At 48.0% G+C, this 27,793-nt stretch overlaps 1 protein-coding gene across 1 annotated transcript; it reads right to left on the bottom strand.

The window, feature by feature from the left end:
* Window positions 1-10,063: 10,063 nt before the first annotated feature.
* On the bottom strand, window positions 10,064-27,399 carry NALF2 (NALCN channel auxiliary factor 2). Its single transcript, XM_081848556.1, has 3 exons — window positions 26,455-27,399; window positions 17,235-17,406; window positions 10,064-15,155 (listed from the first exon to the last, which is right to left on the bottom strand). Exons 1-3 carry the CDS (start codon window positions 27,238-27,240, stop codon window positions 14,767-14,769), a joined length of 1,347 nt encoding a protein of 448 aa, XP_081704682.1. The 5' UTR covers window positions 27,241-27,399; the 3' UTR covers window positions 10,064-14,766.
* Between the last annotated feature and the right edge of the window lie 394 nt (window positions 27,400-27,793).

Below are 27,793 nucleotides of genomic sequence, written 5' to 3'. Positions count from 1 at the left end.
GGATCCCCAAGGGTCATCTAGTCCAAATCCCTGCAGTGCAGGAATCACAGCTAAAGAATCCCTGACAGGTGGCCACCTAAAAACGAAATAGAGTCCACCACTACTGATAGAGCCCATTCCACTGTTGAACAGGTCTTACTATCACTAGAGCAGCAAAATACAAGTTTGTTCTATCTTCCATGTGACATGTGGCAGTCCTTTAGATATTTGGAGATTACTCTCATGTCACCTTTCAGTCTCTCCGTCTTCAGGTTGAGCATCACCAACTCCCTCAACTGTTTCACACAAGGCTTGGTTTCCAGATCCTTCACCATCCTGGTTTTTCTCCTCTGCCCACTTTCCAGCTTGTCAATATCCTCCTTCAATTGAGGTGCCCAGAACTGGACGCTGTGTTCCCTGTCTCGGTGTCTGACCAATGCAGAATAAGAGTGATACTATGACTTCCCCTTATCTGGACATTCCACTTCTCTTGATGCAGCCTGGAATTGCATTAGCTATTTTTGCTGCTGCATCACACTGCTGACTCATGATAAACTTGTGGTCTACTAAGACCTCCTAGATCTGTTTTCACATGTCCTGCTGTCAAGCCAGGTATTCCCCCATCCCAGAGTTGTGCATCTGATTTATTCCTGCCTGTGCAGAACTGACATTTGACCCTACTGAAATTCCTCTGGCTAGTTTTGGCCCAGTTCTCCAATCTATTAAGGTTCTATTGAATCCTGGATGCAGAGCTCCAGGTGCGGCCTGACCAAGGCAGAACAGAACCACAGTATGAGGCAGCTGGGTGCAAAGTGAAGATTCTGCATTTCACAGGATCTATGTCATGGATAGGTAAACTAAGGCCCGGGGGCCAAATTCGGCCCAATTGCCTTCTCAATCCGCTCTGTGGACGGTCCAGGAATCAGCGTGTTTTTACATGAGTAGAATGTGTCCTTTTACAGTGGTACCTCGGGTTACATACGCTTCAGGTTCAGACTCCGCTAACCCAGAAATATTACCTCGGGTTAAGAACTTTGCTTCAGGATGAGAACAGAAATTGTGCTCTGGCAGTGCGGCGGCAGTGGGAGGCCCCATTAGCTAAAGTGGTGCTTCAGGTTAAGAACAGTTTCAGGTTAAGAATGGACCTCCGGAACGAATTAAGTACTTAACCCGAGGGACCACAGTATTTAAAATGCATTTCTAAGACAACAATGCCCATTTACACCACAAAGAACTCATAACCCACCTTCTTTCAGCAGCCAGAAACACCATAACCAGACACTGGAGAGACCTGTCAGGAGTAAGCATGGACCAATGGTACCAAATAGTATGGGAAACAGCCCTACTAGAAAAATTAACTAATAAACTGAAACTGACACGGGGACAAACAGAAGAAGACACCTTCACCCCGGTATGGCTCCCCTTTATCACATACACAGCCCAACAGGACAATGACAATAATCCACCAACAGCATACAAATCAATATGGCTAACCTGATCCAAAACACCCACCCACCCCACTCACACACGAAAACAAAGATCACCACAGCCAATCACAAACAAACAATCACACCCTAGGCCAACCCCAACCTCTCTCACCACCAAAGGAACACAAGTGAACAACACAAACACGCTGACACCAAATTCTACATACATTAAGCATAATAGAAACACCGCTACCCGACCCCACCCCCATCCATCTCCCCTCCCTCCACCCCCTTTCTTTTTTTTCTTTTTTTTTTCTTCTCCCCCTAATGCCTCAACAAATGAAACAGATTTGTGAAAATGTTACATGGAGAAAAAAAATACGAGGCATTACACTCACACTGTAAAACAAGAAAACCCTTAATAAAATATTTTTTTTTAAAAAAAGAAAAAGTATTTAAAATGCATTTCTGGGTTGTTTGTGGGGCTTGCCTGGTGTTTTTCCATGAGTAGAATGTGTTCTTTTATTTAAAATGCATCTCAGGGTTATTTATGGGGCATAGGAATTTGTTAATCCCCCCCCCCCAAAAAATTATAGTCCAGCCCCCCACAAGGTCTGAGGGACAGTGGACCGGCCCTGCTGAAAAAGTTTGCTGACTCCTGGCTGTAGTTCATGGGTAGGCAAATTAAGACCCGGGGGCTGGATCTGGCCCAATCGCCTTCTAAATCCGGCCCATGGACGCTCCGTGAATCAGCGTGTTTTTACATGAGTAGAATGTGTGCTTTTATTTAAAATGCATCTCTGGGTTATTTGTGGGGCATAGGAATTCATCTTTCCCCCCCAAAATATAGTCCGGCCCTCCACAAGGTCTGAGGGACAGTGGACTGGCCCCCTGCTGAAAAAGTTTGCTGACTCCTGATATATGTGATGTGGAGATGCTAGTACTGTGAGGGCAACAGAGCAGGGCCCCTTTGATTGATCTGGAGCACTGGCAAATGTTCAGTCTTGCCAGCCTCTGTAAGTGGACCAGCATAGCTGGAAATCAACAGGGACTCCTAAGCTGTAAGTGGACCAGCATAGCTGGAAATCAGCAGGGACTCCTAAGATAGATCTGGGCAGTGGTCAAATGTGAAAGAGTGAAAAGGAAAAACAGCCAGAAGGAAGAAGGATGAATGAATGAGAATACAAGATCATTTACTTAAAGCTGAATCTGGCTGACACCACAAACCCTTATTTACCAGGCAGTTCCTGTTTATTTATCTGGAACTACCTTCCAAGGAACTGTGTCTAGGCTTGCAAGCCGATTGCAGGATCCAAGGCACATTCCTTGGAAGCAAGTTCCGGTTTCGAAATCGGTTATTTGGAATATTTATAAACCGCTAAAACATTACAAAACGCCATAGCAGCTGTTCTCAAAAGCATCAGATATATCCATCCTGGTGGAAAGCTTGGGGTGAAAGCTTGGGGAACGAATAATAGAACTGTTGGGTTGGAAATGACCCCAAGGATCATCTAGTCCAGGGGTCAGCAACCCGCGGTTCCGGAGCCGCATGTGGCTCTTTTACACCTTTGCCGCGGCTCCAGGGCGGATACTAGCGAGGGGAGGAGGCGCATTGTGCGCCCCGACACTCCCCACTGTGGCGGGCGCTGTACTGGCTGTGACGTCGCATGGGGGCAGTGCATGCATTAGTCACGCACCGTTCCGACATCACCTTCCCGCCCGCTGTCAGATCGCGGCTCAGGAGATATATTTCATAGAATCATAGAATCATAGAATCATAGAGTTGGAAGAGACCACAAGGGCCATCGAGTCCAACCCCCTGCCAAGCAGGAAACACCATCAGAGCACTCCTGACATATGGTTGTCAAGCCTCTGCTTAAAGACCTCCAAAGAAGGAGACACTACCACACTCCTTGGCAGCAAATTCCACTGTCGAACAGCTCTTACTGTCAGGAAGTTCTTCCTAATGTTTAGGTGGAATCTTTTTTCTTGTAGTTTGGAACCATTGCTCCGTGTCCGCTTCTCTGGAGCAGCAGAAAACAACCTTTCTCCCTCCTCTATGTGACATCCTTTTATATATTTGAACATGGCTATCATATCACCCCTTAACCTCCTCTTCTCCATATTTGTTTTAAATGTCGCAATGGTTTTGCGGCTCCCAGTTTTTTTCCCTTCCAATGGGTCCAAGTGGCTCTTTTTGTCTTAAAGGTTGCAGACCCCTGATCTAGTACAACCCCCTGCAATGCAGGGACACAGGTAAAGAATCCCTGACAGCTGGCCATCTAACCGCTATTCAAAAGGAGGTTTCAGTGAAACTGAAAGAAAATTTTAAAGTGCCATCAAGGAAGTCTCATTGTAGATAACCATTTGCCCTTTCTGATAGGATCAGGGCTCATCAGTGTTTTTTGCAATGTGTGCCTCCAAGCCATATGACAGTTTCAAGCACAAATGGCTCAAGTCAGCCTCATCCAGCATGCCAGTCTTCTGAAGCAGGCCCCAGGCAGGAATGCTCTGGGAACGTTTTGCAAAAGAAAACAACCCTCTTGGATCTCATTGCTTTTATTCATGGACACAAACTTGACATTTCGGCTTTAATCAAATCAGTTCTGTGGCGCTAACGTATTGTGAAAGCAAACAAGATTCCCTTCCCAAGCTCTTCCTTGCCAGGGTGAGTCAGTGCAATATAATGTCATCACTTTTCCTTGATTGGGGGGGGGGGGGTTTGAAAAAAAGCTTTATTGGAAAGGAGGCTGCGATTCCAGCCTGGCCCTTTCTCAGTTACCAAACAGTTTATTATACTGTTTCAGGAGGGGCAGGCAGAGGGAGTGCAACTGGCTGGCTTGAGCCATTAACAGCTCAGAGTAAGTTCTAGGCTAGAACAAAACCAGGATTCAATATGGCCTTAACAAATTGGAGAATTGGGCCCAAATTAAAAACATGAATTGCAGTAGAGACAAATTACAGATAGGTAGCCGTGTTGGTCTGCCAAAGTCAAAACAAAACAAATTCCTTCCAGTAGCACCTTAAAGACCAACTAAGTCAGTTCTTGGTATGAGCTTTCGTGTGCATGCACACTTCTTCAGATACACTGACAAAAGAGACAAAATTCACTGACAAATAGAGACAAAATTCAGTTTCTGCACTTAGTCAGGAATAACTAGATGCACAAGTATAGGATGGGGAACACCTGGCTTGCCAGTAGTACATGTGAAAAAGAACTGGGAGTCTTTGTAGGCCACAAACTTAATGTGAGTTAAAAGTGTGATGCATCTGCAAAAAAGGCTAATGCAATTCCAGAGTGCATCAAAGTGTTGAGCTCAAGGGAAGTCAAGTCTGCCTTGGTCAGACTCTACCTGGAGTGCTGTGTCCAGTTCTGGACACCCCAATAGCATAGTCTCCAGCTGCCCTGAAAATGTCAGGACTGTCATGGAAACCCTTAAGGCGTCATGGCTTCTCACTATGTCATGCAGACACCTGAATTCTGCAAGTGGGGAAAGGGAGTGGGGAAGAGCATGGTCAATGGGGGAGGAGGAGGCCCGGCCTCTCATGGTTGCACAGCAAGACCCACGGGGAGGGGATGCATCTGACTGCGGTGATGGTAGCTTGTATAAAGGGTTGTCACATGGAGGAAGGAGGAAGGTTGTTTTCTGCCGTTCCAAAGGGAGTACCCAAACCAATGGCCCACCTGGCAGGTATTCTTGAGCTGTGATTCCAGCATAGGGTTATCTAGTCCAGCCCCCTGCAATGCAAGAGTCACAGCTGAATAATCCCTGAGATGTGGTTAGCCCACCTGTTTTAAAACCTCCAAGGAAGGAGAGTCCACCACTTTCTGAAGTCTTCGGTTCCACTGTAAAACAGCTCTTATCCTCAGAAAGTTCTTCCTAATGTTTAATTGGAATCCTATTTCCTGGAATCTGATGGTTCAAGTCCTCCACTCTGGAGCGGCAGAAAACGAGCTCGCTCCATCTTCCATATGAGCAGATATTTGACAATGGGTCTGATACTCCCTCTCCATATTCTTTTCTTAAGTCTAAACGCCCCCCCCCAACTTAATTGATAAGAATCTATGTTACTAAACACTGATAATTTATGATTTACATGATTTATGGTGCATTAGATGACTTGTCATAGTTTAATTTTAAAATGAAAATTTTCCCCATCCTAGAATGAGATTCCCAGTCGTTTTCTTAACTGCAGGAGATCAGAACAGTTTCACATATTCAGCATGACTAGGGTTGTTCTTCACAGCTGTAGAGTGAAATGTTTGCTTGGTTAAATGTCTGTTTCTCAAAAGAACGGGAGAGACATCAGTGCCACCCAGTGGATTTTGGTGAGACCAACAACTAGGGAGGTTTCCAGATGGAAGAAGTTTGAATGTCAAGTGTTGGCCCAGCCTGTGTTTCACCTTGGCAGAATATCTAGGTAAAGTCCCAATGATCCCTGACAGCCAGGAACTCCTCCTCTCCATGGAAGAGGGGGCTATCAATGGCTACTAGCCAGGATGGCTGTGTTCTGTCACCGCAGTTGGAGGTAGCAATGCTTTTGAATACCAGTTGTTGGAAACTGCAGGAGGGGAGAAGGCTCTTGTGTCCAAATCCTGCTTGCTGGTTTCCCACAGGCAACTGTTCGGCAGTCACTATGGATGTTGGACTAGATGGGCCATTGGCCTGATCTAGCAGGCTTTTCTTATGCTCTTTGGATTGCATTGCAAGGAGTTGGGCTAGATGACTCTTGGGATCCCTTCAAACTCTTCAAATACTGTATATGATTCAATGACTTCTTACTTTGCCCCTTTTCCGCACAAGCCCCTTTTCTGCAAATGAAGGAAGTGGGCCTTAGCATGATCAAGGCCACAGGCCTTGTCCATTGCCTACCTGTGGCAGTCCCAGAAGCCGACGAGATGACAGGAGCTTTCACCTGTGAATCCTGCATTGCAGGGGGTTGGGTTACATGGCCCTTTGGGGTCCCTTCCAATCCTACTATTCTGTGATTCTCTTAAATCCTACAGAACATTTCACCTTTACCGTGAGAAGAAGTGGCAGGCGCAAAGAGAATCAGAAGGGGTCCCATTCCTGTCCCTCTGAGGGTGTGTGTAGGGGGGACATGGGACTCATAGCTGGAAGGACAGCAAGGGAAGCCCAGGACATATTTCAATTTCTTTTTTCCACTTTGAGGCAGCTCTCAGATCACACCGTTTTCTCTTTGACAGAAGCCTACTTCATTTGTGGGCCTTACGAGAAAAGTCTTAACTCGGTGGTAAATTGAGTTTTTCCACGGAAAGTTGGAGAGCTCTAAATCAGCCCTCTTTGGATTTGTATCAAATCCATAAGATTTGCCTGGAGACCAAAAGAAGCCTAGAAATGGAGTGAGATATTTTTAGAGGAGGTGGAGAGGACTATTGGGGGCTACTAGCTATTATGGCTATGCTCTGCTTCTACAGGAAAGCTTCTGAAGAGCTGTCACTGGAGACCACAGGAGGGCAGAGAGCTCTTCTGCTGAAATCCTGCATGCCGGTTTCACACTGAGGCATCAGGGTGGCCACTGTGAAAAGAGGATGCCTGACTAGATCAAGCACCTTCTGATGCTGTTATGGAACCTCCAGGCCCAGATGCAGTCTATCTAGTTTCCTAGGCTCTTGGGAGCATTTGGCCACTGTGAGAACAGAATGCTGGGCTAGGTGAGCCCCCTTCAGCCTGATCCAGCAGAGTCATGAATTCTGTCTTCTGTTATAGAGGCCTTCTGTTATACAGGCAACACCCCATTTACGTGGGGGTTGTGTTCCAAGGCATCACACATTTAAGTGAAATTGTGTATATTAGAAATACCACTGAAAAAGCTTGCAAACACCCTCTAAACTTTTGGAAACCATGGAAAAACCCTTTAAAAAACCAAAAATCCACCAAACTCCACCACAATTGTTTCCTCCAAACTTCCTTGCTCAAATTTCAACTCTCCAAATAACTGAAGGGTTCTTTGGAGGGATTACACTAGCAAAGGCTTGTGATGGTATTGCCAGCTGGTATTTTCGCACTCTTTTAGGGCTGTTTTTGCCCCTTTTGTGCCAAATCCGGGTTTGCGGCAGTACACAGTCACATGTGCCTTGAAAGCGCGTAAATTGGGAGTTGCTTGTACAAATCAAATGTGAAACAAAATGGAGGTGCTTAGCACCACTACCAGACCAGTTTCTTTGCTAAGAGAGAAAGAGAGAGATAGAGGCAGGCCAGATTTCATCAGCATCCATTTGCTGGGCTCTTTCCACCCATCTCCTCCTGCTGCTGCTCCTTACCAGGATGTACCTGTTCCCAGTGAAATTCCAAAAAGGTCCTGCCTGGTCTTGCTCAGGTGCTCTTCCTTTCTTAACAAGCTCCATGAAAGGCTACACGATTAAGGCTCCAGTCAGACTGGGTGCAGCTCCTTCCATCATCCTCCCTAATTAATTAAGTAATTAGGATTTTACAATGTTCCTCTGGGCTCATTCAGAGGGAAAACATAAACAGAAGCCTCAAACAAAACAAAACATTGCTAATTTATTGTTCTTTCCTATAAAGGGGCATTGTTGCCAGGGATTCTTGAGCCACAAATCTTGCATTGCAGGGGGCTGCAGTAGAGGACCCTTCCAACCCTATAATTCTAGGATACTCTGCACTGGTCATAGACTTTTCTAATTAGTCCACAACAAGATTCCTAAATTGAAACTAGAACTTATTATTATGGCCAGATTCTACCTGGCCCTTGTCTAGAAACTTATTTTCTCCTCTCTTTTGGGGGGAAATTTTAATCCCACAGCCTACTCTTTTTCAATGGAAACTTATTTTATTGATTTATTCATTGCATTTGCAGCAATAAATCTTTTCCTCCAAGAACCTCAAGGTGGCTTGCATGGTTCTCTGCCTCCATGTTTAATCCCCACAACAACCCTGTGAGGTAGGTTAGACTGAGAGGCAGTAACCGGCTCCCAAGGTCACTAACTGTGAGCTTCATGGCTGAGTGGGGATTTGAACCCTGGTCTGACCACTACACCACGCTGGCTCTCAATTTGGGACTGGTCGTTTTAAGTGTCATGTGGGTATCTTGCTCCCCAAAACCGAAGTATTTTTTACGTGCTTCTGATGTGATTTCGGAGGTGCAGTAAACTGCTGATCTGGTGGCTCATCTCCAATCAGAACTGACATCTAGCGTCACTCACTCAAGAGGATTGTTGTGGAGATCACGTGATTGAGAGAATCACATGCTACCTTGAGGTCCTTGGATAAAAAGACTACAAATACAATAAATAAATGAACCAAGGCTGAATGGTGGTGGTTGGAAGGTGGCAGACTCTCCTGGAGATGTCTTAACAGAGGTCGGATGGCCATATGCCAAGGGCTCTTTAGCTGATATCCCTGCATTGCAGAGTGGGATGGGCTAGATGACCCCTGGGGTGCCCTCCAACTCTACCTTTTTATGATCAGCCCTTACACCCCCCGTTTTGCCGAGACAACTTGGCCTTGTGTAAACCTCAACAGGTGGCAATTAAAGCATAACAGAGCCTGCTTCTCCATGTGCCCCCCCTCGACTCTTTATGCTTCTGCAAAGGAGGTGCACCCAGACAGCTGATATTAAGACAAATTGGCTTCTTTTGAAAGAAGGTGGTGTGTGTGTGTGAGCATGCATCAGCGGCAAAGCAGCGGAGGACGTCCCCCCAGGGGACAAAACATCGAGCAGGTGACAGATGATATGGATCAGGTGAGGGCGGGTGCATGTCTGTGTATGGAGTTGGCCAGGAGCCCACCAGGAGGCATGCTGGGGCCTTCCTCCACAAACCCTGGCCCCACCCCTCTCCGGTAAAGCAGCTGATTGGCAGGCACCCAGCTTTCGGGGGAAATGAAGCATAATACACCTGGCCCAGCCTGCCAGCCTGGGTTGCCTTTATCATAGTTTTGTAGCATTGCAAGGGAACCCCAAGGGCCATTTAACTCAGGATTCACAGCTAAATAATCCCCGACAGATGGCCATCCAACCCGTGTTTCAAAACCTCCAAGAAAGCATGATCAATAAGATCATCTACAGGAACATTATTGGACATTTCCCCAATTGGTAAGGTTCATCTGATAACAAGAAACAAAGCCTCTGCACATAGAACTCCTTGCCACTGGAGATTCAGCAGTTGCCTTTTGTGACAACTTCTAAACTGCTGCTGAAATATTTTCTATTCTGCCAGGCGAGGAAGAAGATATCCTTCCACAATGATTGATACCTGTTTTTAACATTTTTATATGGTTTTTATTGTATGCCTTTGTTTTTATTGTATGTTTCCAAGTGCAATTCAAAGTGTTGGTGCTGACCTAAAGCCCTAAATGGCTTCAGCCCTGTATACCTGAAGGAGCATCTCTACCCCATTGTTCAGCCCAGACACTAAGGTCCAGCTCCAAGGGCCTTCTGGCAATTCCCTCATTGTGAGATGTGAGGTTACAGGAACCAGGCAGAGGGCCTTCTTGGTGGTGGCACCTTCCCTGTGGAACGCCCTCCCAACAGATGTCAAGGAGATAAAGAACTACACAACTTTTAGAAGAATCTGAAGGCAGCTTTGTCTAGGGAAGGTTTTAATGGCTGATATTTTACTATGTGGAAGTGGAAACTCAACTTGCAAAGCTGAAATAATGCACCAGGAGGGAAAGTTATCATCAATTCTTAACATTTTATTTCTTTACTGGGTTAAACAAGGAGCAGAGAAAACCCCTGATCCAAAATACAATGGAACTGAAAGCGTTACAGGTACAGAGACTACTGAAAACACAGAGTAGGATAATAGTTTTAATACAACTGAATTATAGCATGGTTTTGTTGTTTGGGTTGGTTTTTCCCCCTTCCCCCCTCCCTCAACTCCCAAACTGTTTTTGGAAAATAAATGTAATAGGAACTAGTGCAAAAAAGTTCTAAAGATGAAGCACAGTGTGTCAAGTGGTGTAAGAAAACCGTCCCACCCCCTTCCAAAGACACAGTCGCTTTATTATGACAGTTGGCTCGTCTGCACTTTCACTAGACCCTTATTTGGATTATATTGTGCCCCAATTAATTCCTCTGGGTCCGAGAGCTTTTCTCATTCTTCCACGGTTGCTCCTTGCGAAAATCCAGTACCACTTACCAAATCACATTTTGCCAGCTATGCAGAAAGTCCAAAGAGAGATTTTGCTTAAGGGCTCCTCCACACTTCCACTCGACCCATATTTGGATTGTATTGTGTATCAATTAATTCCTAGTTTCTTGTTCTGTGGCCACACCTTGCATAAATCCAATCTTACCTCTGAATCAGATCTTTATCAGACATGTAGAAAATCCAGAGATTTTGCTTAACTGAGCAAATAACTTTGAGGGTAAGAGCTGTTTGACAGTGGAACAGACTCCCTTGGGAGGTGGTGGACTCTCCTTCCTTGGAGGTTTTTAAGCAGAGGTTGAATGGCCATCTGTCAAGGATGCTTTAGTTGTGATTTCTGCATTGCAAGGGATAGGACTAGATGACCCCTGGAATCCCATCCAACTATACAATTCTATAATTTTTTTTCTATGATCTTTAATTCAGTGGGTAAGATCAGATTTTCACAAGGCACAGCGGTGGATCAACAACAAGAAGTCTCAGAATCATGGGAACGAATAGCAGCACGATATGACTGAAATATGGGGCAAGCAAAAGGGTAGACAAGCGCTCTGTTAAGCAACACTTCCGCACATCTGGTGAGATCCAATTCAGCAGTTAAGATCAGACTTTTTGCAAGGCACGGCAGTGGAAAAAATGAGAAAAGCTCTCGGACCTGGAGGAAATTAATTGGCACGTGACACAATCAAAGCATGGGGTAAGCAAAAGTGTGGATGAGCCCAGAAAGGAGAAAGTAGGACAGAAACAAGGCAGGGAGAGAGTAGAAAGGAGGTTTTAAAATGTTGACTTCAGCAACATGACTTTAATCTTTTAAACCTCACCACTATGTACTGTAAAAAATGACTTGTTTTCCCCCATGGCAGGCCTGGCCTTGGCGCCTACAAGCACTTGAGAAGGGTTCAGCAGCAACCAGGCCCCGGGTCTTTGAATGACATTCCCCCAACCTCTCTTAGCTCACCAGATCTCACTCAGTGGAGTGACAAGAAGAGGCAGGCATTATTTCAATGTGCTGGGGCTCTAGTCCACCACAAAGGCCCTTGAAGTATTTTCAAATGAGATCATTAAAATAAAAATATATAAAACAAGCATTGTAAAGCAACATTTAAAATGAACCCACACAACACATTTTGAATACTAGATCAGAGCACCCCCCCACCCAATTGCCCTTGCCAGTTCCATTGGCTGCCTGGCCACCTCCCACCTCCAGCTTGTTTGGTTTAAGGACTAGAACTTTGAATCATAGAATTGTAGAGCTGGAAGGTGCCCCAAGGGTCATCCAGTCCAACCCACTGCAATGCTTCCTGGGGGATGCTTCTCCAGAAATGTCCTCTTGGACATGGAGGAAAAGTTAGAAGTGCCTTTTTAGGGTGACTAAAGTTTGGGGATGGGTGGGTGGGTACTGCTGCATTCTTGGACTGGAGAGTATCACGGTAAAGCCATGTCCTTCTCAGAAGGTGACAGTGTTTGTATTGCCAACCATCAAATGAACAGACACAACTTGGGGCAGAAAATGATAGGGCTCTAAACACATTTTTGCACTGAAAAGGCAAGTTTTAAACAAAAATGCAAACACCATCAGCCAGGAGGTGAGGTGGTGATAACAACAGAATCACAGACCTTGGAGTCAGGGCCCTGTGCATCCTGCCTTGTCTCATTCGGGCTGTAGTAAACAGTTCCAAAGAACTGGAAAATAGAGGCAGAAGCATTTTCTGTGCATCACAAATGATGGGAGAAAGTCAGATTTCATAGAATCATAGAGTTGGAAGGTATCTTCCAAGGGCCATCTCATCCAACCCCCTGCAATGCAGGAATCTTAGCTAAAGCCCTGACAGATGACCCATTGCCCCCCAACCTCTCACCTTGATGTGAAAGACAAAAATAACTTTAAAAGAAACACAAAACTGTACATATACAGTGGTACCTCAGTTTATGAACTTAATCCGTTCTGGAAGTCCATTCTTAAACCAAAACCATTCTTAAACTGAGGTGCGCTTTCCCTAATAAGGCCTCCCGCCGCTGGTGCCCTTCCACCGTTTGGATTCCGTTCTTAGACCGAGGTAAAGTTCGCAAACCGGGACACTACTTCCAGTTTTGCGGAGTTTGTAAACCGAATTGTTCTTAAACTGGACTTTTCTTAAACTGAAGTACCGCTGTACATGTAAAAAAATGGGGTCTTAACAGGCCACAAACTTAACATGAATCAACAGTGTGATGCAGCAGCAAAAATGGCTAATGCAATTCTAGGCTGCATCAACAGAAATCTATGGAGTCCAGAACAAGGGAAAGAATAGCACCATTCTATTCTGCCTTGATCAGACCCCACCTGGAATCCTGTGTCTGGTTCTGGGCACCCAGGTTTAAGGAATTTGGCAAGCTGGAAGGTTTGCAGAGGAGAGTGACCAAGATGATTAAGGGTCTTGAAACCAAACCTTGTGAGGAACAGCTGAGGGAGTTGGAGAAGGGGAGACTGAGAGGCCACCTAAGAGACCTTCAAATATCTGAAGGGCTGTCACAGGGAAGATGGAGCCAGCTTGTTTTCTGCTGCTCCAGAGGTGAGGATCCAAACCAAAGGATTTAAATTTCAAGAAAGAAGGTTCCAACTAAACATTAGGAAGAACTTTCAATGGGTAAGAACTGTTAGAAGGTGGTAGATGGACTCTCCTTTCTAAACATGAGATAGATGGCTATCTGCTGGGGATTCTTTATAATGATGATGATGATGATACTATGATTACTGGATGAACTTTGGGGAAAATTCTCTTTAGCAGAGCAGGGACAGTTCAAATAACAAGGAGAAACTCAACGTTCAAAAGGGGAATCTGTCTCTTGACCGTTCTGGGCCAAACGAGACCTGACTTTAAAGACTTCATTTAAAAAATGGTTTCTTTAAAAAGCCTGGCTAGCAGCAATGGAAAGGGTGTGGGGTTTTTTTAAAATCAATATCAGGATCACAGAAAGTGGGAAGGCAGGAGTGATTTACTGTATTGGATTCCTGCATTGCAGGGATTTTACTAGAAGACCCTTGGGACCCTTTCCAATTATACCATTCTATAAATTTAACCCTTTCCCTTCCAAGCTGCAGTTCTGCCAATAAACTCTTACTTCAAATATGAGGGAACTCCCAGTAATTGCCAAACCAGTTCCAAAAATGGAAAAATTGGACCACACCAGCGGGGGTGGGAGGAGGAGCAGGAGTGGACCTGCTGTTGGTGGCATGTCCTAGGACATCTCCTGGAGGACAAGGGTGATGCAGGCATGCCCTCAATTTAAGCTCTTTAAGCAGCAAGAGAATCCCACTTGAAAAACCGTATCATAGTAGAGCTGGAAGGAACCCAAGTGCCATCTAGTCCAACCCATTGCAATGCTGAAGAGCCAACCCATCACATAACATGGCTTGACCAAGAGCACTGAAAAGGTTGCTTGGGAATTATTAGTGACTGATGGAGGGTCCTACAGGTGGGGGCAGGGGGCAGCAGGGCAGTGCACCATCACAATTATAGTTTGGATTGGGCTTAGAGGATGATGGGGGAGGGGAAAAATAACAACGGATCTCTGCCAAGCCGTTTCTTTTGCCCCTAGGGCAAGTTACCCAGTATGGGGAAGAGATCACTGTGGCCCCATAAACGAGACATGTTATGTGTGGTGGCGGCCAGAGAAGTGGCCCTTGGTGGGCCGGGGGGGGGGGGGTTGCCTTTCCTAAGAAGGCAGTTCTTTCCAAGCCCCACTGGGGGCCTTTCCTCGGCCTCTGAGCCTCTATGAGGCTGAAGGCCAACAGCTTGAGGCCTGCTGCCGACAGAACCATTTTTCCCTGCAGAGACCCAGCCTGAGGTCTGCAGCCGATCAAACCCTTTTCCCCAGAGGCCGTGCCTGAGGCCTCCTGCTGACATAACTCTGTTCTCCAGAGGCCCAGCCTAAGGCCTGCTGCTCACTGAACCATTTCCCCCCAAGAGGCCCAGTCTGAAGCCTGCTGTTGAACAATCGCTTGTTCCCACAGCCCCCCAAACGCTTCAGAGACTCACCCACCGCAGGGCGGGGCCTGCGACGACCTGCTCTGGGGGGGTGGGAGGGGGCTCTGCGTTGGGGTGGCTTTGTCTGTGTCACCCCCAGTCCTGTGCCGCCGCCCCCGCCACTGTAGGGAGAGCTTCATTGTGCCCACCCAAACCCCTTCATTCCTCCAGGTGAGAAAAGAGCTGGAGGTTTCCTTTTTCCCTGCCTTTCAGAGGAGGTTCACTCGTCCCTTGCGAGGGTCTCATCCATGGTGGGGTAGGCCCCCAAGCTTAGTCCCCCGCTGCTGTGCACGCTCGAGAAGGACACCATGGTGTGGAGGAGCATCAGGACCAGGACGCAGAACCGGATCTTGCTGTTGCTGAGGCGGGACCCTGCAGACACTGGCAGCAGGGACGGGTGGTGGTGGTGGTACTGGGTGTGGTGATAGTAGAGGTTGTAGTGCTGCTGCTGCCGTTGCTGGTGGTGATGGGGGGTGTTGTGGTGTTGGTCGTGGAATGGCTCTGATTTGGCAGATGCATTGCGATAGCCTTCCAGGTGCCGGTCGCAGGAGTCCCACCGCACATCACAGCACTTGGCTTCCTGGTCAGGCAGTTCCTTCTCTAGCAACCCTGGCAGAATGAGAACAGAAACAAAGGAGGAGAAGGAAGAGGTGGCATCAGAAATGGCACAGGTCTGCTAAAAGCTACCTTCAGGAGATCTCACTGGTGTACAGGAAACCAGGGTTGCACTATAGGAACCCTCAAATAGGCAGTAAAAAAAGCAAGAAGCAAGCATTTGGAGGGAATGTGGCTTCCTTTCTATACTAATGCACAAGGCATGGGAAATCAACAGGGTGAATTTAAGCCCTTAATCATAGAACTGAAGAGTTGGAAGGGACCCCAATCATAGCTGTCAACTTACAGATTTGAAAATAAGGGACCAGCAGCCAAAATAAGGGATTTTAGTAAACCAACTGAAATACGAAGTTAAAAGGGACCAGATAATTTTGGAGAGCAGCGCCAGTTTTTAGCCCTTCGTTTCCAGAGGTTGCTGCTCAAGACACCAGCAGATGAAACACTGCAATTAAATAACTACAAGCAGCAACCACTTCTCGCGCAAAACAAAGTCTAAGCTACAAAGATGCTGCTGCAGTTCTGTATCTTTTCTCTCGTGCTCCATCTGCAGCTCTCAATTCCATCAGGTGGGGTGGGAAGGGGGGGGGATACCCGAAGTAAACCCGCAGATCAGACCATCTATGCTAGTCTACCACTACAAATCTATGGGAGAAGTGCTTGTGGTCCTTCCCTTGTAGCCCTTGGAACACCTGCCCGTGCCTCCACCTCCACTTCCTCCTCTCTCTGAACTGCTTTCTCTATGGTTGCCCTCGCTCTCCTCTCAAGGCTCCTCAGCAATTCATAGGCCATGCCAGGCTGCCCATCTCATCTGGGTCCTTCGGCGGCACAGCCGCAGTATGGCCGAGCGGGAGCAGAGGGGCAGAGGGGAGGCCCCAGGCAGAGATGCTCAGTTTGGCGGCCGCAAGGAGGATGGCGGCGGAAGGGCCCGAGGCTCCCATCAGTCCCGGCGGGGAGGGGCTCCCAGGGGCTGAGGCTGGTGAGAGGAGGCCGGAGGGGGGTGGGCCGGGCAGCCAAGCAACACAGTTGGAGCCTCTCTCCTCCCTGTCTGGCAGGGAGGGAGGGAGAGGAGCTGCTTCCTTTGAAACCTGGGAAATTTAAGGGACATCCATCAATAAGGGACAGCAGCAGGGCATGGTGCTGGAATAAGGGACTGTCCCTCTAAATAAGGGACGCTTGACAGCTATGACCCCAATGGTCATCTGCTGCAACCCCCTGTAGTGCTAGGGTTTCAATGGGCCAGCAGTGGGCCAGCAGTGGAAAAGCTTGAAAAATATGCATTTGGCTGGGTGGTATAAGAACTTAAGGACTTTGGCTTTTGTGGAAAAAATGACACATAAGCTGTGTGTTTCCAGGCTGGGGGATCCAGGAGGCTTCTATGCCACCTGGTGGGACTTTCATTTCCAGTGCTTTGGACACAGATGCTCAACATTTACCATCCATGCCAACTTGGGAAGTAGGAATGTATCAATTTTTATCGGTGTGTCTCACCATTTCTTTCTCTTTTCATTTATTGTTTGCTTGCTTGCTTTGGATATGGATTGATGCAATACCCTGCTACTTCACTTTTGGGTTGGTAATTGTGTTAATATCTTTATTTTTTTTAAAAAAAACAACACTAGACAGGCTTTGGACAAGTCCAAGGCTAACTCCCTGTGGATAGTATCTTGGACAAGCAGAATATATTTTGTCCAAATATACAAATCCAACAATCCCAATGATCAGGGAATACAAGCTGTTTGACAGTAGGACAGACTCCCTCGGAAGGTGGTGTGCTGTCCTTCATTGGAAGTTCTTAAGCAGAGGTTGGATGGTGTCTGCCAAGGATTATCCAGCTGCAACTCCTGCATTACAAGGGGTTGGAATAGATGACTCTCGGGTTCCAATTCTACAATTCTATGATGAAGGTGGTGGGCTCTCCATCAGTAGAGGTTCATAAGCATAAGTTGGATGGCTATCTGTCAGGGATTTCTGAGCTGAGATTCCTGCATTGAAGGAGGTTAGACTAGATGACACCTGGGGGCACTGCCTCACTCTACAGTTCTCTGATTCTATAACATAGATTCTAAGCCTCACCTGTGCAGATGAAGCCAGGCAACCCTCCATAGATCAGCTCGTCATTGTCGGGCAAGACGAAGGGACATCTTGTTTGCACCTCCAGGCAGTATTGCTTGCATGGGATCCGGTGTTGGCACTGCAGTTGGGTCACATTGAAGTACTCAGAGCACAGCCATGCCTTGTAGACAGCCTGCAGGAAGGGCGGAAGGAGAAGGGGGCTTTAGAAAAATGGGATCCACAAGGTTGACAGAGGTGTGGACGCAACAGGGAGCAGCCTTGCATGTTCTGAAGGTAGGAATAAAGAGAAACACTGTACAGAAAGAATGTAAACCCAGACCCCTGCAACTGGATTTGGAATAAACGTAAGAGAACCTCTGGTGCATCAGGCCAATGGCCCAGCTGGTCTAGCATCTTGTTCTCACAGTGTTCAAATGCCCCTAACCATTGAGGAATAAAGGAATGCCTCTGGACCTGGACTTTTGCACGTTCTCAGTCAGGCAGACAAACAGAACAGGTGCTGCAGATCACTGCAGCAGCTCCCTCACCATCCATGTCTCTTGGTCCCACGGACCCTGTGAGACAGCATTCCAGGCATCCCCCTCAAACTCTTCTGCTAAATGCCCTGTTTACAAGTTATGGTCATGAGAGCTTCTCCTGCTGGACTTTTTCCTGTAATATTTCAGCCTTCGCTGATTGTGGGGGTCCAGGGTCTAGCAAGTGACGCTGCTGCCTCTTGCTCCTACGTTTGAACACTAGGCTGAGCAGTTGAAACCTAACCGGAACGCACTCATTTTTGCTACCAATTCAAAGTATAAGCACAGAGGTTAGGAATAAGAAATAAAGCTCCACGGTATCTCCTCTTAGTAGTTAGTCAATGTGCACAGGTCCCACAGAGGGTAAATAAAATCTATCTTTTAAACTTTCCTCTGCATGACACAGTTCAAGTTGGCACCAGAGCATTTCCTTTCTCTCTCAAAATATTGCCCCTGGCTTTACAAATAATGATGCTCTACTACAGTTATTTGCTTCCAAATGCTACCCTCCCCACTGCCGGCAGCCTCTTTCTCTCCCCCCCCCTTTGTCTAGCTTTGTCTACACTCCTTTCTGCACCATCATCCTGCTTCATTTCATGTTTGATTTCATTATCTGTCAAAATGGGTGTGGGTGTGTGATAACTCCATTCAGGAGAGAATGGATAACTAAAATCTGGGATGTAGTTATGCATGGTTAAGCTTCCATATATTGTGAGAACCAGAGTTGGTGGACAGCAAGATAACGTCTTCATCAAGAAATGGAGTCATGTTATAACGGAGTAGCACAGTAACACAGCACAGCTGTGATTCCTGCGTTGCAAGGGAAATTCCTGCGTTGCAAGTTTAGACTAGATGACCCTCACTGTCCTTTTCCAGTTCTATGATCTAAGAACACCAACTCTCCTTGGAGAAATATCCTCACTGGAGATTTCTAACTAGGGGCTGGATGGCCATCTGTCAGGGATTCCTTCGTTGCAATTTGTGCACTGAAGGGGGTTGGACTAGATGGCCCTCAGGGTCTCCTTCCAACCAGGCATGATTCTACATTATGATTCTATGATTCTACATTATGTAAACCAGTGAATAAATGCACTAAAAAATAATGCTAACACCACCATCAATAAAGGGCTTCATTTAGCAATGACACCATCAATAAGGAGCATCAGACTCCAAATGTTTGTGGTGGTGGGGACATCCTTCTTGCCTCTTTTTCGGTGACGCTAGAGAAGGGGAAGTTTTTAGAGGGGCTGTTTCCTCCCTTCCCGTCCTTTGCTTGTGGCTACCACTCGCTTGCTCACTCCCCCAAACTTGGTTGCGCTGCCCTGACGTGCCCACCCCCACATGCATCCTGCACATTTCACTGGGAAGCAGATGTGGTTGCCATGGCAGCCATGAGCTGAGTGTTGCGGCTGGACCAGGATTTCCCAGCAGGAGAAGGAAACTGGCGGCTTTCGAAGGGAAATGACGGACCATCCTGCTTCCTATGCAATTCATAGAATTGTAGAGCTGGAAGGGACCCCCAGAAGGGTAATTGGGACCAACCCCTTGAAATGCAGGAATCACCACTAAAGAATCCCTGACGGGTGGCCATTCAAACTCTGCTTGAGAACAATCAATGTAGAGTTGTAAGGAAGGTGCCCCAACAGTCATCCAGTCCAACCCCCCCCCCCGTAATGCAGGAATCACAACTAAAGCATCCCTGAAAGATGCTATAAAACTCATGGAAATGTGAGGTGTGGACCTGCCCCACCCACAGGTTGTGCTGCCTAAGAGAGTGAACTCTTCTCTAGCCTGCCTTGAAGGGCTACCATGTGTGCCGAGCTTGCACAGATGCTCAAACATCTCATTAGCAGTGCTCATTTCCCTGCATTCATGATTTATGAGACAGACCCAATCCAGATGCTCCGACCGCAATAAAATTGCAATTCCCAATAACTGCTGTCTTTAAAGGATAATTTTCTTTTTCTTTTTTTGCGGGTGGTGGTGGGGGTTGCTTTGCTTCTCAGAATTATATTGTTGTTTTTATTGTTCCATTTTAATCCATGTATATTTTATAGTTACGTTTCTATACTCAGGAGTATTTGAAGAGCAAGCATCGAATAAACTGAAATGCTGCAATGCAAATATGTGCGGAAGAAATGAAGGAGGCGGCTCTGCTTTTCAAGGGAGGAGCAGGCAGCTAGAGCAGCACTGAGGAATCATAAGAGGATTTCCCTAATCCTCTTTTAAAACCATCCTGTAGGAGGGAGTTCCACAGCTTAACTCTGTGCTGCATGAAGGACTTCCTTCTCTCTGAATCACATCCTTGAAAAGGATCAGAAAATGGGGATAGAGAGATATGTGGTCCCCACCCATTTTTAACATACAAGAAAGCTGTGATTCCTGCACTGCAGGGCTAGATGACTGTTGGGGACCTTTCCAACTTTATAAGGCAAACCTCTGCCTCTGGGAAATGGACGAAGCTGTGGGGGAATGCTATGTGCTGCTGTCCTGACACCACAACATGGAGACTTGGGATGAACTGGTTCAGGAAGAAGACATTCCCTCAAAACTGTCAGTGCCCCCTCCCTGGCATCAGTGAGGTGCAGTGGTTAGAGTGGCGGACTAAGGATCAAGGAGAGACGGGGGTTCAAATTTTCTTCCAGCAGTAAAGCCCACTGGGAGTGACCTTCGTAATCAGCCACTGCCTTTTGGCATGACCTACCTAACAGGGTGAGGGGCGCGGGTGGCGCTGTGGGTTAAACCACAGAGCCTAAGATTTGCTGATCAGAAGGTTGGCGGTTCAAATCCCTGCGACGGGGTGAGATCCCGTTGCTCGGTCCCAGCTCCTGCCAACCTAGCAGTTCGAAAGCACGTCAAAGTGCAAGTAGATAAATAGGTGCCGCTCCGTAAACAGCATTTCTGTGTGCTACTCTGGTTCGCCAGAAGCAGCTTAGTCATGCTGGCCACCTGACCTGGAAGCTGTACGCTGGCTCACTCGGCCAATAAAGTGAGATGAGCGCCAAAACCCCAGAGTCGGTCACAACTGGACCTTTTGGTCAGGGATACCTTTACCTTTACCTTACCTAACAGGGTTGTTGTGGGGATTAAATGAGGCCTAGGACCTGGAGACCAGGGTTCAAATTCCCACTTGGCCATGAAGTTTGCAACTCATCTCACTCACCTCACAGTGGTGTTGTTAAGGATTAAATGAGGAGGGGGAGAACGATCAAAGCACCATCTCTAGCTCTTTGGAGGAAAGTTGGGGTGTAAATGCCGTGAGTAAATAAGCTAAATGATGGTAAGATGTAATTTGCACTTCTGGAGGCTGGAAGCCAAGGAGAGTGGTGGGGCTCCTGTCCCTTCGAAAGGAAAATGAGGCTAAGGTTGCCACTCATAAGAACATAAGAAGAGCCAATGCCCCATCTAGTTTAACATCCTGCTTACACAGGAGCCATCCAGATGGGAAACCCACAAGTAGGATCCCAGCGCAAGAGCAATTCTTTCCACTTGTGGTTCCCAGCAGCTGGTATTCAGAAGCATTGCTTCCTCCAGCTGTGGAAGCACAGCAGAGCCATTGTGGCTAGTAACCATTGAGAGCCCTCTCCACTATAGTGGGCATCAATGCCGTCTGTGGGAATTTCTTTCATCTTTCACAAATCTCCCGACTGCCATGACCGCGCAACCAATGGAATGACGAGCGAGAGAGGAGAGCTTTTTTCAATCCACTTTCTCCATGCCATGCATCATTTTATAAATTTCTATCATGTCATATCGTCCTCACCTTTTCTCCAAATTGTCCCAAATTGCTGCAACCTTTTCTCCTTGGGGAGCCACTCCAATTGCCTTGACTGCTTTGCTTGCCCTTTTCTGAACCTATCCCAACTCCACAATATCCTTCCTGAGGTGAGGCGGCCAGAACTCTACACAAATGCACTGTAGATTTGCATAATGGGGCATTATGGTACCTGCAGTTTTCAATTTTCAGTTCCTTTCCTTATGACCCTTAGCATTGAGCTTGCCTTTTTCACAGCCACCAAATACTAGGCCACCTCATTTGGATGAAGAATTTGCAAGAACTCGTCCCACAAAGATCTTTCAGATACCACCACAAAAATGGGCTACCTAGTCCTTGGTACTTCAAAGGTACTTCAAAGGTTTTGGCCTAAAAAGCCTTATGTGCCTTAGGATCCCAATACTGTACATCCCAATTGGAACCGCCCCAGTCCCTACGACCATCATTTGAAGCCCTTTTCTTCCATGGGAGGTCTGCAGGTTGGCCATGCGTGAATAGGGCCTTTTCAGTAGTGGCTCCCACCTTGTGGAATGCTCTCCCCAATGAGAGCTCTCCTGGCACCATCATTACATAACTTAAGTGCTAGGCAAAAACATTTCTTTTCTGCTAGGCCTTTTTGGCTTTTAAGTAATAATAGAATTGTAGGGTCTGAAGCATTCCAGGGCTCATCTAATCCAACCCTTGCAATGCAGGAATCTCAGCTAAAACACCCCTAACAAGTGGCCATACAACCTCTGTTTGGAAACCTGCAATAGAGCCACCTTAGTTAACATCAATGATAATTCTAGGATACTATATCTTTAACTCCCAGGCAAAAATAAATAAATAAAATCCTCTTTTGCCAGGTCTTTGGCTTTTAACTACGACCTTTTTTTGCACACATGATAAGTTTTAATCTAGTTTGTGTGTGTATATATATATATATATACAGTGGCGGGGGGGGGGGGGAGAAAGTATTTGATTCCCTGCTAAATTTGCCCATTTGCCCTCTGATGAAGAAATGACCAGTCCATAATTTTAATGGTAGGGTTTTTTTGTAGCTGTGAGAGACAGAATAACAACAGGAAAACCCCCCCAAAACCCAGAAGACAAAAGTCAGAGATTGATGTGCATCATAATGAGTGAAATAAGTATTTGATCCCCTATCAACCAGCCAGATGTCAGGCTACCTGGTATCTTCGCTGTATGTAATGAGCTGAGATTAGAAGTGCCTGCTGTAGGGGTCTTACCTATAATCCCAGCTCGTTACAGTACAGTGGTACCTCTGGTTACGTACTTAATTTGTTCTGGAGGTCCGTTCTTAACCTGAAACTGTTCTTAACCTGAAGCACCACTTTAGCTAATGGGGCCTCCCGCTGCTGCCGCTCCGCCGGAGCACAATTTCTGTTCTCATCCTGAAGCAAAGTTCTTAACCCGAGGCACTATTTCTGGGTTAGCGGAGTCTGTAACCTGAAGTGTATGTAACCTGAAGTGTATGTAACCCGAGGTACCACTGTACCCGTACAAAAGACACCTGTCAACAGAAGCAATCAACCCAGCAGATTCCAAAGTAGCCACCATGACCAAGACCAAAGAGCTGCCCAAGGATGTAAGGGACAAGATTGTAGACCTGCACAGGGCTGGACTGGGCTACAAGACTATTGTCAAGTAGTTTGGTGAGAAGGTGACAACAGTTGGTGCAATAATTCGCAAATGGAAGACACACAAAATAACTGTCAACCTCCCTCGGTCTGGGGCTCCATGCAAGATCTCATCTCGTGGAGTTGCAGTGATCATGAGAACAGTGATGAAGCAGCCCAGAACTACACAGGGAGAACTTGTCAATGATCTCAGGGCTGCTGGGACCATAGTCACCATGAAAACAGTTGGTAACACACTACGCCGTGAAGGACTGAGATCTTGCAGAGCCCGCAAGGTCCCCTTGCTCAAGACAACACATGTACAGGCCTGTGTGCAGTTTGTCAATGCACATCTGAATGACCCAGAGAAGAACTGGGTAAAAGTGTTGTGGTCAGATGAGACCAAAATTGAGCTCTTTGGCATCAATGCAACTCACCGTGTTTGGAGGAGAAGAAATGCTGCCTACGACCCCAAGAACACCATCCCCACCGTCAAACATGGAGGGGGACATATTATGCTTTGGGGGTGTTTTTCTGCTAGGGGGACAGGACACCTTCACTGCATTGAAGGGACGATGGACAGGACCATGTATTGTCAAATCTTGGGTGAGCACCTCCTTCCCTCAGCCAGGGCATTGAAAATGGGTCGAGGATGGGTATTCCGGCATGACAATGACCCAAAACACATGGCCAAGGCAACAAAGGAGTGGCTCAAGAAGAAGCACATTAAGGTCCTGGAGTGGCCTAGCCAGTCTCCAGACAATTCCATCAAAAATCTGTGGAGGGAGCTGAAGGTTTGAGTAGCTACTCATCAGCCTCGAAATCTTACTGACTTGAGAGTATCTGCAAAGAGGAGTGGGACAAAATACCTCCTAGGATGTGTGCAAACCTAGGCGGCCACCTACAAGAAACGTCTGACCTCTGTAATTGCCAACAAGGGTTTTGCCACCAAGTACTAAGTCATCTTTTGCAAAGAGATCAAATACTGAACTTATATCACTCATTATAATGCACATCAGTCTCTGACTTTTGTCTTCTGGGTTTCTGGGGGTTTTCCTGTTGTTATTCTGTCTCTCACAGATCCAATAAACCTACCATTAAAATTATGGACTGGTCATTTCTTCGTCAGAGGGCAAATGGGCAAATTTAGCAGGGGATCAAATACTTTCCCCCCTCACTGTATATGCTTGCTTTTATTTGCAGTACAGTGGGACCTCGGGTTAAGTACTTAATTCATCCTGGAGGTCCATTCTTAACCTGAAGCACCACTTTAGCTAATGGGGCCTGCTGCTGCTGCCGCGCCGCTGGAGCACAATTTGTGTTCTCATCCTGAAGCAAAGTTCTTAACCCGAGGCACTATTTCTGGGTTAGCAGAGTCTGTAACCTGAAGCGTATGTAACCCGAGGTACCACTGTATATATCAGCAATAAGCCGAGATTCATACACAGCTGATTTTTTTTAATTAAAAAAATGGTTTCATGTATTTATGTTTGTTCATTCCTTTAAAATATTATATGTCACTTTGAGACTAGTACGGTATATTTAATTAATAATGATAGCATTAATAACGTTGCCACAGGACAGAGCTGTTCACTTGCTGCTGGACTACAACTCCCACCCTCCCTCCTGACCTCTAGACATGCTGACAACTGGGGCTGATGGGAGTTGGAGTCCAGCAGCATCTTGCAACAGGGGCACATATGCCTGCGGGAAACCAGCATGCGGAACATGAGCACAAGAGCATAAGAAAAGCCTGCTAAGTCAGGCCAAAGGCCCATCTAGTCCAGAATTCTCATAGTGACCAACTGGATACCCCAAAAGGAGATCTGCAAGGAGGACCTAAGCACAAGAGCAACTCTCCCCTTCAGTGGCTTCCAGCAACTGGTACTCAGAAGCATTGATGCCTCAGATATTAGAGGCAGAGCACAGCCATTCTGGCCAGCAGCCATCAATAGCTTTCTCCTTTTCAAAAATTTGTTCAGTCCTCTTTTACAGCCACTCACCACTGCCTCCTGCCTGAGTCCCATAATGTAACTGGGTGCTATGGAAGACACATGAACTTCTGAGAGTTGGTTTCCAGCAACTGGTATTCAGAAGCATTCCTGTCTCTCACGGTGGAGGCAGAGCATAGCCATCATGGCTAGCAGCCACTGATGGCAAACCTCTCCCAATTTACTGACCCTCTGTTTTCCCTGCTTTTACTGTTTTCCTGTGCTTTTACTACAATTCCATGATTCTGCACCTAGATCCAAGCCATGCTACTTCCCGCACAACCTGGACTCATCCCTCAAGCAGGGATACAAGACCAGCAGCCCCTCCATTTCTTCCCACACAGGGGCCCCACATGGTACTTCAAATGAGTAAGGTAGGCAGGCAAATGGGGTTATATTAGTCACCCTTGAGCTCAAAACAGGGTCTGCTAGCCATCCCTAAAGCAAAACAAGTAACTTACTCCCAGAGAGCCAGTGTGGTATAATGGTTAGAAGGTTGGACTATGGACCTGTGAGAGCTCAGGGTTCAAACCCCCTCTCAGACTCCAGGAAACTCACGGGGGCGGGGAACACAGTATCTGCTTGTCAGTCTAACCTACCTCTCAGGGTTGTTGTGGGGATCAATGAGGATGAGGATCTGAGGAACCAGGGTTCAAATCGCTGCTCAGCCCTACAGCTCACTGGGTGCAACCTTGGGGTCCAGACACTGTCTTCTCTGAAGCTAACCTATCTTGCAGGGTTGTTGCAGGGATTAAATGAGGAGGGGCTGGCCCCTAAAGTGGAAATAAGTGCAATGAATAAATGTAATGAAATAAGAGAAAGCCCAGATTCCTTCCATGGGAGAGGAAGGAGCCTGGAAGGCAGTCTCAGCTCCTGGGGTGACCCCCCATTCTACAAATTCTCACAAGTGAGAGCAAGTGTGGTGTATAATAATACTATAATAATAATTTATTATTTATACCCCACCCATCTGGCTGGGTTTTCCCAGCCACTCTGAGCAGTTTCGAACAAAATATTAAAATACAATAGTCTGTTAAACATTAAAAGCTTCCACTCGGGGTTGGATAATGGTGTAGAGGTTAAAGGGCTGAATTATGAGCTGGGTGATACCAGGGTTCAAATCCCCACGTGGCCATGAATCTCATTGGGTGTGACCTTGGGAGCCAGTCTTTGCCTCTCAGCCTACCTTGCAGGGTTCTTGTGAGGATAAAACAGGGAGAAATATGGTCTGTGCGCCACACTGAGCTCCTTAGAGAAAACAGGGCAGTCTATAAATGTAATTAACAACAACAACAGAAGCAACGATGACGACAACCCTACCTTGCAGTCTCTCAGGCAGGAGCGCACGGAATAGTCCTCGGCCTGCAGGTACTTCTCCAGCAGCTCCTCGAACTCCTCGTACTTTTCCTGAGCGTGTTGGTCCAGCCTCTGGTAGGCCTCGAGACAGCTGCTGCAGGCCTCCCCGCGCTGCGCCCCGCCTGCCGCCGCTGCCACGTCGGCCAACAGGCTCCGGAGGCTGCAGTCCAGGCTCTCCGCGGCGGCCATGCCCAGCAGCAGGTCCCAGACGGTGTAGGCTTGGCAGAAAGGGAGCCGCAAGCCGCGGAAGTGCCGCTCCAGGAAGGCTAGCTGCGGCGGGGACGCCTCAGCAGGCGCGGCGGCCGGGAAGGCGGACCCGGGCGGCCCTTGCAAGAGGCGGCGGTGGCTGCAGGCAGAGCTTAAGTCCAGGCAGGGCTGCGCCGTCGGGGCCGCGCCGTCGGGGCTGCTCGCCGCCGCGGCTTCTGGTCTGGGAGGCGCGGCCGGTTGGCCACAAGCTGAGCTCAAATCCTGGTTGGGGCAGAGCCGCGCCTCCGCTGTCGGGGCTGCGCCTCCACCGCTCCTCACCGCGGCCTCCGGTTGGGCGACGCTCCTATCCTGGGCTCTGAGCTGGGCCCCGGCGGCGGCGCAAAGCCAGAGGCGGTCGGAGAGAAGAACGGTGAAGAAGAGGAGAGAGGCCAGCGACAGGCGCCATTTCTGGGCCCGCTCCGAGTCGGCGCACGGTTTCTCGGGGGGGTTCGGCGTGGTTCGGATGCAACGGCGGCGGTTCTGGGAGGCGGCGCCGCCGGTCATATTTTTGGAGGGGGCGGCGGCTGGGGGGCTCCGGCTCCTCTTCCTTCTCGGGGCTCCTCTCCGCACCCCCTCCCCGGTAATGTCACCGGCCTCCTCCTCCTCCTCCTCCGCGGCATGGTGGCTCGGCGACGACGGGCGGCGGCGGCAGAAGCATCCCCGGCCACGAGGCGACGCGCGGCAGCGGCGCCCCCCGTCCGCCGCCGCGCCCTCCGCCGCCGATCCCCGCCCCGAGGGCGCCCCCAGCCTCTTCCTGCCGCTGCCGCCGCGGGGCTGCTGCTGCTGCTAAGGGCTCCCGCCGGGCAGGGCATGGTGCTGCGTCGCCGCCGACGGGAGGCCCCTCACCATGGCCGGCCCCGGCGCGTCGGCATCCCCCGGCTCCGGCTCCGTCCGTCCGTCACCGCTCGGCCCTCCTCCTTCTCCCCCTCCCCCCCATCCCCGCTCAGCTCCGACGGGGCCTGGCCGGCCGGCTCGCTCCCGATCGCTCGCCGCGCGCCCGCTCCGCCTTCGCCCGCTTCTCCTCCGGACAGCCGCGTCGCGGAGCAGGAGCCTGGCG

Source organism: Podarcis erhardii, assembly GCF_964252035.2.
Source record: "Podarcis erhardii genome assembly, chromosome: Z".
NCBI classification, from domain to species: Eukaryota; Metazoa; Chordata; class Lepidosauria; order Squamata; family Lacertidae; genus Podarcis; species Podarcis erhardii.
This window is presented reverse-complemented; position numbering and strand designations above follow the sequence as displayed.

Bases quoted from the DNA above. Each gene is read 5' to 3' on its own strand.
- NALF2 (XM_081848556.1), bottom strand. From the start codon at position 27,240: ATGACCGGCGGCGCCGCCTCCCAGAACCGCCGCCGTTGCATCCGAACC. The intron at 17,407-26,454 runs GTAGGGTTGTCG...CCCTTCCTGCAG, and splicing joins CCTGCCTGAGAGACTGCAAG to GCTGTCTACAAGGCATGGCT. The intron at 15,156-17,234 runs GTGAGGCTTAGA...TCATTCTGCCAG, and splicing joins GCCTGGCTTCATCTGCACAG to GGTTGCTAGAGAAGGAACTG.